We start from the raw sequence: 15,557 nt of genomic DNA on the forward strand, positions 1-15,557 counted from the left end.
TGGATACAACAAGAGATGGGGGTGGTCTTTGGACAGTATAAACTCTTGGTAGCTTAAAAATGTTAATGATAATGGAAAAGCTCTCATTACAGGGTACTTTTACCTCGCAGAGGCTTCTTGAGTTTGTGAAATTCCCACTAACATGGGAACAGACAAAAACAAGGAGTTTCTTGCCAAACCTTGGTACAATTACACCATTTCTTCTTAACCATTAACTCCCAGGAGTGATCAAGACAGAATTTCTCCTCACATTATCAATGCAACAAGCACACAAGTGATGAGAATTTAGAAAAATATCAATTAAGGGAATATTAGTTGATCTGATTACAAATTCTCTGAAGTTCTCATGAGAATTGTATGGTAGACAGTAAGGAGAATTACTATTGTGATCATGGGAGTGAAATGGTAAAATCATACTCCAAACAGGGTGATTTTGTGGAGCCTCATTACAGAAACTTAAAATAATGCTGCAGTAGAGGAGAAAAGAACATGAATGTTCAACAATTTCATTCTTTGTAGTTTCCTTGTTTGTAATGGCAAATGACCAGAATGATTGCTCATTCTGTCGTATCATTCAGGGACCAATAGATTGAGTGCCTTCATATTCAGTTTCAAATTCATGTGAGTACATGAATATATGTAGAAGTAGAGAAATATACTAAGGTGTGTAAATTGAGGATATTTACTGCTCATCTAATGTTACCTATTCAAGTGTGCAAGGGTGTATCTAAGGAGGGTAGTAGGGAGCATATGACCCCCTATCCCCTTTTTCTAATAAAAAAAAGTGACCATTTAAGAAGATTGACACATGGCATGCTACTGGTTCCTGTAGGGTGTTAGTGTAGAACCTCCAATCCCATCCCCTCTGAAAATGAAAAATCCCATCCATACCTTCATGAGTATCACTGTATTTATTTTGGTTAGACGAGTCAGTGACAATTGTGAAGGTACAACTACTTAGTTGATAAAGCCGGCATTAGGTTTACAATATGATTTTTAGGCTGTCTGGCTTAACTCAATACCATAACTGGCTTATTTTGTTAGTCTCTGACATAACCGCCGCTGAAAAAAGGAGACATTTAGAATGTTCTCACAAGGGTGGAGCTCTTAAAGGATTCATTGGCTTCGCCTCGGATGAACGGGATCTCTCTTCCACTGGAAAAAAAAATAATAATAATAACAGCACTTAGAGTTAATCAGATTCCACGAGAAGTTCATACTTTCCCGAATTAGTTCAACAAGAGGCAGTTCACAAAGAGGCCGGAAGTTTTCCCATTTATTTGAATTTTGTAACTTAAACGTCGTATGCCCTTTGTGTTTAGTATGTCACTTTCTGAATTGATAGTGTTAAAAAATAGTATTAAGACCTAAAGCTACCTGGGATCCAGGTCTCCAAACTTCCATCTTCACTTTCTCCTCCAGCATTTCCATCGCCACTTCCGCTACCAGCCTCAGTTGAGGGAGTCGACGATGTAAGGTCACCAGACTCCTCTTGATCTACCCCAGCTCCCCTGGAGGCTGAAGATGGCCTTTCACCCTCCCCGCTTCCGCTTCCAGTCTCCTGATCAATTCCCGGCCCGTCTGTTTTGTGAGAAGTTGGTTTGGTTGGTGACACATCGCCCGATCCAGATCCAACTTCTGATTCCGCCTCCCCCGAACCAGATTCTCCATCAGGTCCTGATCCAGAACCGGAACCTGTTTCGATTGTTTTCTCATTCTTGACCTTTTTATCTGATGAGGGGATAAAGGAGTTTGCAGCTGTTCACGTTATTACTTATTAAAATGTTCGAAGAAACATCTTCTGATTCATTCTAAAGTCGTGTATCAATTATGTATGGACGATAAATATTCAAAACAAGAAATGTTGAAATCGCTACGATGCAGGTTCAGTTCGCAAAAAAACGCGTGAATGCGAAGAATCTACTGGTTGCGAACCTGCTGGTACACGAAATTAAACAGCGGTTTAGGATACTTCATGTAAGGGCGCAGAAATTCGAACCTGCTCCCCCCCCCTTCTTGAAGAAGCGTAATTACGTCCTTACACGCCTCTCGTAAGAAGCTCGCGCTCCTTTCTTCAAGAGCGGCTGGTGATCGAGTCTACTAGTCTGTTCTATGGCGACCACACCCATCGCTAAGATGCGACAGAAAGTGCTCATAAACTTTTCATGTGAGTCAACTATTTTAACTACTCTACAATTAAAGTTTTTTACCTTGAACACATTTGTCTCCTTCTTTGTGAGATCCTTGAGTACATATACAGTCATACTTCACTGCGGTACAAATTCCTCCACCCCTACAACCACGAGCGCACTTACTATCTGTGGGGAAACGTATGAGGCCCTTAGTTTAAAAACAAACAAAACATTTAAAACTTTTTTCTCAGGTAAGGTCCAACTATATATATAAGTCGAGGAAAATCTTGGAATCTTTTAGTAATGGCTACAGTAATCAGCATTTTTAATTTGTAAAGCCGTGAATTGGTTTGCGAAAATTAATTTCACAGAATTTTGCCACGACACAAAGATAAATCTTACTTTCTATGGAGGCAGGGGAGTGAACAACGGAATGTGAATCTTAACTCTATTTCTAGCTCCCAGGTAACCAGAGATGTTAGATGACAAAGTTTTCCCTAAACGAAAGAATGCGGCTTTAAATTCGAAGATACACAATTGGGGACGAAAAAGTTGAAGGTAATGGGTAGATGGAGATCCCCGGTTCCGAGATTGCAGGGGATGGAAAATATCCAGTATGAAGATTTCAGGGAGTTGGAAGTACGTGCGAAATGAGGAGGATTGAATATACTCGAATAAGATACTACGGAATTCCTGAGCGGGTGGGCTCCGTATTGCAAAAGAAAATAAACACTCACTTGTTTCAACGTAAAGGCTGACATCATACGATATTTTCCCCAACTTGTTCTCAGCGGCACATGTGTATTTCCCCTCGTCCTCCATGCGAGGATCAAATATTATAAGAGACCCCTCCCTCGTGATGTGGAACCTCTTTCCCACGAGCACCAGGGAGCCTTCCAAGGTAACTTGGAAGCCTGACTCCTCAGGGCTACCCTTAATCAACAAACCATCTTTGTACCAATTGATTTCAGGTGTTGGTGTTCCCTTCGCTCGGCATTTTAGCACCACTGGTTTTAGCGGCTCCGTGGCGTCAACTGCTGACGGATACACGGTAAACTGGGGACGAACTGTGAACAAGTCAAAGAGCTATTTTTTTAAAGACCGCTGGGGGTCGATAGGGCACCAAAGAAAGAAGACGAGCGAGTGACAAAAGGGGCATGAGAGACTAAGAGGCAGGAAGGGTTCTGACAGTCACGAGCCAGAGATAGCATGAGGGAAAACTTCATTTACTTAATGATGAAGGAAAGTAAAAGAGAGTAACAGCAATTGGCAAATAAAAGCATTACAATTACACCTACAGCATTTTATTGTATTATAATCTTACCTCCATTGGTAACCGTAGCGTAACTGGCTCCTAATCCAGCCTCGTTCTGAGCAACGCAGACGTACTCCCCCAAGTCCTCCTCGGCCAAGCCGTAGACCGTCAGTAGACCGAGGGGGTTAGGGACACGATACTGATCAGCTTCCAGTTTAACACCCCTCAACATCCAGTGATATGTGGCGCCCATATTTGCATGGCAATGAATTTCAACATTTTGTCCGAGAATGGCGAGGATTTGCTTCGGGTACACTGCAACTTTGAAAGTACCTGCAAAATAATTAATGGCACTCAGACTCATGCAACTTACTTTATTTTCAGCATACTATTTGGTTAATACACGATGACCTGACCAGGTCATATGTTGTCACTTGATTCTCGCCGTGCCTCTCTCCAGTCTCCACCCAGGAGAAAAAAAGAGTACCGGAAAACTGTCAGGAAAAACCTGACGCGGGGAGGGGTGGGGGAAGGGGGTAAGAGATAGATCGCGATAGGCTAGATTGTTTCACAGAAAGTTCTTCGCAAAATAAACTCATTCCAAATTTAGAGACTTTTCAATTGAAATACCCGTGTGTTGTATGTATGATAGATGGCCTGTGTTTATTCCTTAGCTATGGCCACTCACCGCATACGAAGTCGCTATCCCTCAGTTTTGTCACCGTGGCCCCCGTCAAGTGGGCAGGAGTGGCACATGTAATGTCATCTAATTTTCTTTCAAGTAACCAGGCCTTCAACCAACGTGCGTTGCAATCACAGTGGAGACCACTCCCTCTCGTCTTAGCCGCACTGGGTTTCAGAGACACGCGGTAAGCCTCTGGGACATCCCACAACCTAATGGGTAAATCAGACATTGGCCATCCTCGATGATACATGGGTGGAAAAACTCTAACCAGTGTGGGATCAACAAGAAGGTGGGAATTGGAGATGAGTTCCGTAAGAACAAGGAAATATTGTACATGATCGGTTCCTTTTGTTTAAACAATCACGTAAGAAGCGCAAATACCTGGGGCTCTTTAAGCGTTTCATTGAATAAGACTCCCTCTTAAACTCCTAACCTTACATAAATAAGTGAGCGGGAATTAATATCGACATGATTAATTTGTTTCCTGAATTTTGACATTCTTGAGGCGTGTTCTTAAAAAAAAAATTATTGTCAAGGGCAAATATAAAAAGACTTTTAAGTATATCGTTCTTTAGACTAAAGGACAAAGTTCATAACTAGATAAATCATACTTACAGTCTTGTTATTCCCTTGAAATGATCGAATGTTCCTTTTCCAACGTACGAAATATTGTTGAAGTAAAGATGTCTAAGCGGAGGGGAAAACAAGAATATCTTACAAAGACAAGGAAACTACCGCTAAGGCAATGTTTACTTTTCATAAATTTTTAAAGGTGGGTTGGGCTTGTGTAGCTTCCAACGCAAGCGTTACTTTTCTTGAAACGAGGGATGGCGTGATGAGATCAAGAGGGGCGTGCAAAGTTGATTGGGAAGGTTACGTCATAGTTAATTATAGGACATGACTTTGTGCCTTGAATTCTCAATCCATTTAGTACCTTTAAGCCAGTGAGGAAAATTCAATTTAAATTCGTTTAATCAAGCCAGTAAAATGGGCATGAATTGTTAAGACCCCAAACTGAGGGGAGACTGCGAAGAAACTCAATCTCGACTCCAGTGCTTTCTACCATTGCGCATGACTGGCCCTTTGGACCAAGCACAGTGAAACCGGGGGTCTGGGTGCGAGAATGGAAGAGGCAAATCTAATTAAGTCGCTTAGCAGCGGATTTGAACATGGGATCTTAAGACTTTCAGTCCAGCGACAAAAACTATTGGGTTCTACTGCTGCCGATCTACCGCATCGTCAGGGAATTCCCTCAAGGCCTCAATCGAGGCATCCCTTTACTTTTACAGCTGTTTCAGGTGCTTCATGACAAGAAATGCAGGGCACCCCTTGGGATGGAAGGGGGGGAGAGGAAGCACTAAGTACACTTACATATCTTTGAGATTTGAAAGGCCATAAAATGTCTTGTGATTAAGAAGAGTGAGACGATTTGCATCGAGATTTCTAGAAAAGAATAAAGTAGAAGTGTGAAATTCTTTAACTCTCTTAAACTGAAAAAAAGAAAACTGCATTTTTGGTTCTGTGAGAAAAATTAGAGGACAAGTCTTGAACAAAATTCCGTTATATTCCCGTTCTACGTTCATTTTTCTCCTATATTGTGATTTAAATTGTGATTAAATCTCTTTCCTTGCCAATCTTCGCCAAAGGAACGACCCTGAAGAGGCTGATTCGTGGTCCTGTCTGTATCCATTAGGATGAGGACATTCCTTACACCGTCACAAAACTGAGTGGATGTAAATAATGGCGGAAATCTTTCATCTGCACAATACCTTAACTTACAAGTTTTTATTTCTAATATGAAAGAACTTATCGTGGGAAGTCTGTCACACAGTAATTGTGGTCAAATCAAAGACAAAAGAAAAGCAAACAGAGACATACACGAACAAAACAATATTTAAAAACAACAACAACACCCAATAATTGAGTTGCCTTCTAAACTTACAACACGTTCAGACGTCCAAGATGGCGGAATGCTTCGTCTGCGACGTAGGAGATGGTGTTGATACCAAGGTGGCTGCAGAAAAAAAAAGGAAACGACAACCTCAGATCAGACTGACTGTTTTCCATCTGGAAAAGTGCTTTGTCATGTCTTTACCAAAAAATAAATGTATTTTCCTTAGAAAATTAGGTTCTAAGTCAGTGCAACTTAAATTGGAGGAGTACATTAAAAAATTGTGTAAAGTCCACTCATGAAAAATCATCTGAAATGTCTCATAATAGTTTCCCTTTCTGATTCTTTCTACACCTGACTTCAGTCCGCGAAATACTCAACTCGATTGGCAAAATATCACAATCTAATCATTTCCATGAAGGGGAATCTTACTTGTCAATCCTACGCGGCCAGCTAAGTTCTTAAAGTCGTCATTCTTCATGTAAGATCGGTTTCGTGTACTTTTTTTACTCTTATAGAAATGTTTAATTCGTAAGAAGGTCACAAAAAACGTCAAATGAAACAAGCAATTATTCGACTTACAGGACACTCAGATGTCTCAGATCCTCAAACATGTTGTCGGGAATAACGGAGAGGAGATTGGAGTACAGGTACCTGAGAAACAAAATTCATTGCACTTCATTTGGAGGGTGTCAAAATATCACTAAGTTTTTAAAACTCTACCAAACTCTACAAACCCTCTTTTTTATATTAATCACACCCTTCGAACCAGCTAAATCTCGAAAAAAATCCGGAACCGCATAGATTGTGCTTAACTTCACTCTGTGATTGGTAAAAAAAAACTCGCGCCACTCTCTCAACCAATCAGGTTCAAAACTAAAACCAACCACCATATGGTCGCCCGCGTTTTCCCGCGCTTTAGGCAGTTTGGTTGTTGTTACTTTGAATTTCCATTGACTCTTCTGATTGGTCGTTGTGATAACTTTGGTTTGGTTTTATGACACTCAATCGAAATGAGCTCTTTACTTTGGTTCAGATTCAAATACAAACTGGCAAATCCAAAACTCTTAATATCGAAAAAGTCAAACAAAATTTCTGAGAACCAAACAGTAACGTTGATTCGATTTGTCGGCGCATACTTAGATTTGATCCCAAATGTTTGCACATGTCGCAAAGGACGACCTTCGAAAGAGACTGACCATTCAAATTTGTTCTACCGCGGAATGTGACAGAACTTCGTGTTTGAGCGCGATGCAATACCTGAAGTTAAATTGAGCGAAGTACTTACAATAATCGTAATTTCTTGGTGGCTGAGAAAGACCATGGCTCAATTTTAGAGATTCGGTTTCGTTGTAGATAGCTATGGAAGAAAATATAATCGCGAGTTAGTGATAGCTAGTCACTAAAAATACTGGCGCTGAGGCACAAAAATCGAAACCGAAAAAAAAAATTCATACGAAAGAAAAAAATTGTTGAAAGAGATTTTGCCAAAAAAACCTCTTCATAAAAATTTGACGGAATTAATCATTCAACCTTGAGAATTTTCCTCCACGGTCTGTCTTTCGCCTTTCTCGAGTTTGAAAAGTTTCCGTCTTAAAGAGAAGTTTTTTCATATCATTTAGCTGATCATTTGGTGTTCATGACTTACAGTTCCTCGAGGTTCTCAAGTCCAACAATAGTTTTCTGAAGAATTGCGGAAATCTTGTTGTCAAAAAGTGACCTACGGAAATTAAAAGAAAGTCGTGGTGTCTTAACGCTGCGATAGCTCAGTACAATTCTACACCATGGTATAAGAAAATACACCACACTATCAGCCTATCAGTGTTTCTTTGGAACAATTATTTTATCGATGTCAAAAGAAAATCTTAACTCATTGACTCCTTGGAGTGACTAGCATCTAAATTCTCCTTTCAATACCAATCCTGAATCAAACATTAAGGTCGCAAGAATAAAAGAAATGATCACCAAATAAAGACGCTCTTGATTGTTAAACAAATTCTCCTTGTCAGCACCTTAGTAAATGTATAGAGAACAGTATGGAGAATGCACATACTGATGTTAGGGTGTCAATCATTTTCTGAAACTCATCTTGGTAGCTTCGATATCTCAACTCTCACCACAGAGCCGAAGTACTTACAGAATTTTGAGATACAGCAGTCGTGAAAAGGCACCATTTTCGATGACTGAAATCTGATTTCTAAAAAGGTATCTGCAAGATTGGGGAGAGAACAAGAAATTAGCAAAAAGGTTGTGTCAATTTACGTCGTAGCCACTCATACTCTTTTTTGAGACATTGGAGAAGTAGCTTTGGTGTAAAGGGTTATAAGAGAAACTTCAAATTCTTGGCAAGACTTCTTGCTTTTTGAAAAACTTTCTCGCTATTAGGAGGAGACCTCCATCTTGTCAAACCCGAACGTGAGTGATTAGTAAAGTTAAGATTGTATGGCTTACAGTGAAGTAAGAGAGTAGACATCAGCAAAGAGGTATGCTCCAATCTTTGTAATCTGATTTTGGCTTAGGGACCTAAAAAGGAATTTGGCAGTTAGAATAACAAATACTGAGTAAAAACATTTGACATTACAGGTCGACCAAATAATCAACATTAAGAATTATTTTTTCGGATTACAAGTTTATTGAGGAACATTTCCTACTTTCTCAAGTAGTTTGCAGTTGTTTGGGGGAGGGGGGAGAGGAAGTCAGGGGTTCCCCCGTCAGCTTACCCTAGAGACCCTGCCTTAGAGGCTTCTTTCTTTCCCTGACTCCAAAAAGACCATCGCATCTTCATGATGAAGTGAATATGGAATTAATTGAATACGCGAATGATTTTGTCCAAAATAATAGCTTCTTAGACTACTAGTATAGCATTTAGATATCAATAAAGCACGTTCACCTAGGTTATCGCTACAAAGCCCCTCGAAAACATGGTGGTTAAGGACAAAAGTTTTGCGCCCGCGGTGGTCTTTCCATTTTCAGCGGTTTAATATTACTACGCGAAGAAATTCCCGGATCACCTCACTAACTGCAAAAACTCGTTCAGTTATCATGAAACTCGCTTGTTAAAAGACACATTACGTCGATTCTCTATCATAATACTCTCGACCATGACTTTCTTTATCAATGGCTGGGTCGGTAATATACTTACAATGATCTAAGACGATGTAGACCAAGAAATGCCCCATCTTCTATAGAACCGATCAAATTTGCACTCAGATCCCTTCAACAAAAAGAGAGTAAAGGATTTTTGTTCTGACAGGTTCACAAAAGTAGATTGAAAGAGGAAGTGATCCGTAATATTACCAAGATAAATACCTATCATGTTTTCATAACCAAAATTAATCTCAAATATTATTTATGAGATATCTATACTGAAAGCAATCATTATCACAGAGGCACAGTTCCAAGCCACGTCGCAGCCTGAAATTCTCTTAGGAATTGTTTTCTCTTGTAACTTGAATTATAATCTTCACTGAATTCTAGGTAAAAAACTGTGTTGACTTAAGCATTAGCCTAAATATAGCGTCTTCGTGCGAATGCCATGTTAACTAGCTTCATAGAACGATAACAATAATATGTCACATGAATACGTAAAAAGACAACAGAAGTGGTGACATGAATGAAGGCTCAACAAGCTCACTTACAATGCATCCAGTTGATTCAGTCCATCAAACGCAGCATACTGAAGGGTAGTAAGCTTGTTCTTAGCAAGATTCCTTTGCGATGGTAAAAATTAAGGTATTTCAATCTGCTTTCACTGTAATATCAGGTTGTTCACAACAGAGCACAATGAAATTCACTCAACAAAAAACCATCTTAAAAGCATTTAACAACGATTACGAATTCATGTTATAGTTCAGAAATATTTTAAAGCGGTATCAAAAATTCTAGAAGAGAAATTGAGTTTGGCAAACGTTTTAATTTTAAGAGACACTATCTTATTGGTTCACGTGATTATTATGCAATCAGTTATTATCTTACTAACCAAAAACAAACTTCATCAGTATGCCTTACTTACAAAGTTTGAAGTCTTGAACAATTTCTGAATGCTCCGAAGGCCAGTTCTTCGATACGATTGTTCTGCAAATACCTGGTGGGAAAAAAAAGACGGTAATACGCAGGGCGAAAAAGTTTGAGTGGATCACTCAAATCTAGGCCCATTATTCGAGTCACAGGTCACACCGGTCCGATCATTTTCTAACTAACACCTGAGGGGTAAGCTGTTTTGTGTATCACTTTATGCGCATAATATCGAACGTTCATTCTATTACAAGAAAAACGTTTTTAAAAAGTGTCGCCTTCCTTTTTCATATGAGTTACCTAATAGACAAAACCAGTGCATCCAAGAAACCTCTTATTTATGTACAATAATTTATGTACAATGATTTGTCTACTATGATTCGTAATCTTCAGACAACTTACAAAGTTTGAAGAGAAGGAAGATATCCCAAGGAAGTTGTTGCAATCTTTTTTATTCGATTCCCTTCGAGATGCCTGCGTATAAATAAATTATAAATTAACAGGAAAATTAAATCAACTTCGAAACTTGATGATTGTGAAAAAAGTCATCGACCTTCTCTGTCCATTGTCCAGTTTTTAAGTGCGTCGCCCAATGAAAGACAAATGAGATCTTGGCGCGATCTCGCCGTGGTCGCTCGGCTGAACCTTGGCAAGAAGTTGGGGGAATCACGGAGCAACCAATGCGCGCACGTGATTGTCAAGCTAAACTTTGTTTATCACAATCATCATATGTCTAGAATGCATATATCTTGGCGCGATCTCGCCAAGAACGTTTAAGATGTTTGCAGAATCATGACGCGATCTAACAGCGGGTGAGCGTTGCGTTACAAGATGTTTGCAAGACGTCACGCAATGCTTACCCAGAGTTGTCGCGTTGCGTAATAACATGAGAACGAGCTTAATCACCCACAGACACTTACAAGATCCTTAGATAGATCATTCCGGAGAAGTGCCATCCTTCCAGCTTGGATATTCTGTTGTTCTGTAGTAGCCTGGTATATGTTAGAAAATAGAATATAGCTGCTTAATTTAGAAACCGTTCAGCCTTGTTCTTACGACAGTGCTAATGAACACTATTTGTTTCGTGACAGTCCCTAAATTGGATGAGGTTGTTACATGACATCTCCAAAATAGCTTCAAATGATAACGAGCCTTGTCAGCCAGAGTCCACGCACATGCCTGAGTTCTTTGTGTTATCTTTACATGGTTTGTACAAATTCTTCATAATCGTTCGCTTAGTGCTGCCTTTTTTTTTAAGAGTATTGGTTATGTTATAAATTTTTTAGGGGAAACATGTCTCGACCTTCAATCCGAGAGAGAGAGAGATCACGTCTTTTGATGATACCAAACAATTGCGAAGGAGAACTACTAACAGTGCAGCATCCTACCAAAATCAGCGTGAAGCTGGCGGTTTTATATTTATCTCGTAACAAAACAAATTGCTGCAAGTTTGTTTAATTTTTATCATACCAGAGACTTAACGGGAAATTGATACTTCGGTTCTTCAGGATATGGGTTGTTTCCTTTGATAGAGATGAATGTAGAAAGAAAGTTCTTTACTTTGGTGATATCCCTTATCCCACACAACAAATTGCCAATCGATAGCGACTGATCAACCGTCTTGATTAAAATCGTGTACTACTTTCTCTCGATCTTTTCCAATCTAACCTCGAGATGTTTCCATTCTTGATAAACATCGATTTTACACTGCATGGTAGATGGCTTTATATTTGAATTCCAGTCTCGACGAAATTGAGTCCGAACAATCAATAAAGTTGGAAACTTCGCGAACAAAATTGACGCTAAAGATTTTGTAATTGGATTGGCTAATGATCGATTTGCTAATTGTCTTAATTCGCAACGTCTGAACTGCTGTCATCATGTTTTGTTATTTTCCTTTGATAGCCAGAGAGAACGGCATTACAAAGGAACCTTTTGTCATGTAATAATTTATTGTTTCTAAATATACACGAATCCTTTTGTTTGTTAATAGATCTCTTCATCGATGATATTCATTGTGACTCCTTATACACGCAGCTGCACTCGTGACAACAGATTGAGTAATTAACTAATTGATCAAACTCTGTTTACCTGATTACTCAATCATGCAAACTGATTAGGCATCCATTTTGCGAACGTGCTCTGATATTTCGCCTTTTTACGTAAACCTTTCATGACGAACACTGCAGTACAGAAACATTGACGCATTTACTTACAACGTCGTAGTGACATGTGGAAGGGGCCGAGGAAACTTCTTCAGTCTTCTCCCTGAGCAGTTCACTTTCACTCCATAGCCTTGCGTTTCGGGAAAAAATTGTTCCTCGCAGAAGCACTGCTTTGGACATGATGTTATAACCTGACTCAGGCCTATGCCACAGAAAACGACGACGACAAACACAATTATTAGGGAATTCATAGCCTCGATAATTTCCTGTCTAATCCTCGGCACAGCGCTCTCGAGATAACAATGAAGATCTGTACCAATTTATCCCGTGGAAATCGGTTCTGTTACAATTCTGCCCAGTGTAGCGTCGCCCCAAAGGTGTGACGGACTTTAGAAAACAAAGATGACATTCATTTACTCAAATGGTTATGATTTATTTTCCAGCGTTTGCCTGCTGGGGATTCTTAACCATTTGCTTCCCTAACACATGATAAGCGGAGATCGTGTTTCACTTATTGACAGCATGACAATGGACGAAAAACGGTTACAAGAAAAAAGCTCCTTAAAAAACAAGGGGAAAAAACAGATAAGAAAGAGATAAAGATGAAAAAAAGAATTTTCACCAGTTTTCTGAAGAAGTGCTCTCACTGCATAGAATGTACAGCTCCTAAAAACCAGTCTTTATGGATGTCAGGAAACTAAGTTATGTTCGTTTCGAGCGTTCAAATTCTTTAAAAATGTCCTGTTTAAATTAACCTAAGAGGCGTCTCTTGCGGTCAGGGTTGAAATACGATTTTCTGCGTGTACACACAACAAACCTGGAACGAGGTATGTCTTCTTGTCAATAATTCCACTTTTCGCGTTTTCTTTTATTTCTTCTCTGTGTTTCTTGTTATTAGTTTTTTTTTACCTGACATGTAACCCAGTCTTGATCCCTATTTCCCCCCAATCATTTTCTTGATCACGTCATAGCAATCTGATCTTACTACCAAATAAATACCTTCCAAGGGCACTCCCATTTATGGGAGCCTAGTCGTCGTCATATTTTATAACACAACGGTTTCTGCATGTGTAAATGTCACGCAAAGGGCGCAGAATAATCTTAGGTACCATGTTTAGCTGGTGTATTCAAGCTGAATAAATATTAACTCCTCGCAACAGCCCATTGAAGTTTACTTTCATTCCGGTTGCTCCGGGGTGGATTACTTGGGTCACTTTTTGCTGTGTATGTGCAGTGGTCTTTCAGCACTCCTGACCTTTTACAGTCTATTCAACGGCCAATTTGTACCCCATCATAATCACTTTTGGGAAAATTTCATTTCTGGCGATGCATCTACCTTGTAGAGCCTTCTAAGTAGGTCATCTTTAAATTCATTGACACATTTCTTAAACTGAATGCAGAACACTTCACTTTCCAGGATATACCCCCAAAATCCTGAAAATGAACGACTCCATTCAAGTTAACTCTATTGAAAATACAGGCACATTCTTCTCAATCCAGACGCGAAAATGCGACCCTATCCAGCGGCATAACCCCACTAGCTTATAACTAGAAAGTCCCCCCCCCCCCCCCGCTTCTCATAGAAAGAGAACGCTTTTATGTCAATAGTATTGAATGTTACTGCTCATGCTAAAATCGTACTGGACTTATTACCGTACATACGAATTTAATTTCCCTGCTAAGTGGTTTTATTTCGTACACTTGTCCTACCCAAGGGTTCTACTGTCATTGGATATAAAAAAAATCGAATATGACATGTCTCATACATATTTGCGGGCACGTGAGTATGGCGGCCGTTATACGGCCAAAGAAGACTTCTAAATCGACTCATAAATTCTGCTCTTTTCAAAGGTTTATTCTTTAAATAAAAAAATAAAAAAAGTTTTCTTTCTTCGTGATGAGTGTTGGGCTTGCCTCAGTCTCTATGGCTCCTCCACACTTGTTGCTCAACTGACCGTCTTGGATGAAGAAAGTCATGTCTAATTACTTGTAGCACAGCCCTGAGCACAAAGCTGACTAAAGACATCGTGAGGAAGACTCGGCATTTTCAGTCTGTTCTGCATCGATTAAGTCTTACGGATATTTAGATGTTTCTTCGATGAACTGTTGGTGGAATAATGACCATGGGCTATTACCTTCCACGAAGAATTGGTGAGATTCGAACAATAATGAGCTGTTTTCAGTTTCGGTATACCTGGAGCGATGTAACTAACCATTTGGACGTACATGTTGTTTTTTTTTACTCGTCTTGTTACGGCCTGGAATATGGAGCACGTAAGTTTAAGATCAAACGTGCTAATCACCCGTTCGTTTTTTTTTTTATTTTTTTATTCTAACTCTTCAGTACGTTCCACTACATTTTAGAAGGCGATTTGGTGTTCAAACTGAATCTCGATCCTAACGTTTTCGACGACATTTCAACTTTTCATTCTCATTGTTCTCGATTGTGCCATCTTTCTTTGTCTTCCCAGTCAAGAAATCCATTGATTTTTAAACGCACCAATGACCCTGTGTCTACTAAACTCGCGTTCCGTCGGAAACAGGTCAGCGGCCATCTTTGATTGAATCTGCTAATGCAAAACTGATTTAGTAGCTGATACAGAGACTTGGCTAATTTTGTTTGAAGCAGTTTAGGTTCTATCTCAATTTTAGAGGCTAAAATACTCCACAATGGAACTCTACTCTCCATGCAAGTATATTAATTCATAGGTAGTAGCAGAGCTGTGCCTGTATGATTCTACCTTTTCTTGGCTGCAAACCTGTTTTAACCCTTAAAACCGTAGGAGTGACCAGCATCTAATTTCTCCTTACAGTAATCACTTTTAAATCTTTAATAAAGATCATGGTAATTCATGGTAATAATAAAGAAAATGATTACCAACCTTAGAAACTTTGATTGTTAAACAAATTCTCCTGGTCAGTACCAAGGGAAATGTATAGAGAAGAGTATAGAGAATATGGATACTGATCTTAGTGTTTAAAGGGCTAAGACCATCAAGCAACACCTTGGCAACATCATGTCACTGACGAAATTCCCTTCTACACCAGACGCACATGTCACTCAGGGGTAAAAATTGATATGATACCTCTTCTTATGTTTCAATTTAATATAAATTTCACTCACACTATTTATGCTTCCTGCTGCAATTCTCCCCAGACGTACACTCCATGCTGACGCACAAGGATTACTAGACGGGATACTATTTTATAATTTACTTTCCTTAAAAGTTGTCATCGGATAGCAAAACATTTGCTACCAAAAAACGTGCTGGGGCTCGTCTCAGTTTCCACACATAAAGCAACGAGGCCACGATACGAAAAAAGGCCCTTTGGGAAGGTAGGTCCCCCAGCACTCTGTCATGTTACTGCGCCTCGCGTGCCACTTTTTTTTGTTTTTATCACATTTTGACGTCAT

General features: G+C 39.5%; 1 protein-coding gene and 1 long non-coding RNA gene across 2 annotated transcripts; both read right to left on the bottom strand.

The window, feature by feature from the left end:
* Positions 1-278: 278 nt before the first annotated feature.
* On the bottom strand, positions 279-12,871 carry LOC113680776 (uncharacterized). Its single transcript, XM_027197820.2, has 20 exons — positions 12,194-12,871; positions 10,898-10,969; positions 10,380-10,451; positions 9,976-10,047; positions 9,602-9,673; positions 9,106-9,177; positions 8,415-8,486; positions 8,101-8,172; positions 7,612-7,683; positions 7,252-7,323; positions 6,546-6,617; positions 6,015-6,086; positions 5,444-5,515; positions 4,688-4,759; positions 4,076-4,281; positions 3,457-3,720; positions 2,870-3,199; positions 2,211-2,318; positions 1,378-1,731; positions 279-1,155 (listed from the first exon to the last, which is right to left on the bottom strand). Exons 1-20 carry the CDS (start codon positions 12,391-12,393, stop codon positions 1,091-1,093), a joined length of 2,463 nt encoding a protein of 820 aa, XP_027053621.2. The 5' UTR covers positions 12,394-12,871; the 3' UTR covers positions 279-1,090.
* A 936-nt stretch (positions 12,872-13,807) lies between these two features.
* LOC149046698 (uncharacterized) lies at positions 13,808-15,557 on the bottom strand. The gene is made up of 2 exons (XR_016185874.1): positions 15,267-15,557; positions 13,808-14,709 (listed from the first exon to the last, which is right to left on the bottom strand). It is a non-coding gene; the product is annotated as an uncharacterized LOC149046698 (long non-coding RNA).

The sequence above is a fragment of the Pocillopora damicornis genome, chromosome 4, assembly GCF_964200805.1.
Source record: "Pocillopora damicornis chromosome 4, jaPocDami1.2, whole genome shotgun sequence".
Lineage (NCBI taxonomy): Eukaryota > Metazoa > Cnidaria > Anthozoa > Scleractinia > Pocilloporidae > Pocillopora > Pocillopora damicornis.

Bases quoted from the DNA above. Each gene is read 5' to 3' on its own strand.
- LOC113680776 (XM_027197820.2), bottom strand. From the start codon at position 12,393: ATGAATTCCCTAATAATTGTGTTTGTCGTCGTCGTTTTCTGTGGCATA. The intron at 8,173-8,414 runs GTAAGCCATACA...CCAATCTTGCAG, and splicing joins GTCTACTCTCTTACTTCACT to ATACCTTTTTAGAAATCAGA. The intron at 2,319-2,869 runs GTGAGTGTTTAT...GTTTCCCCACAG, and splicing joins CAGCCTTTACGTTGAAACAA to ATAGTAAGTGCGCTCGTGGT.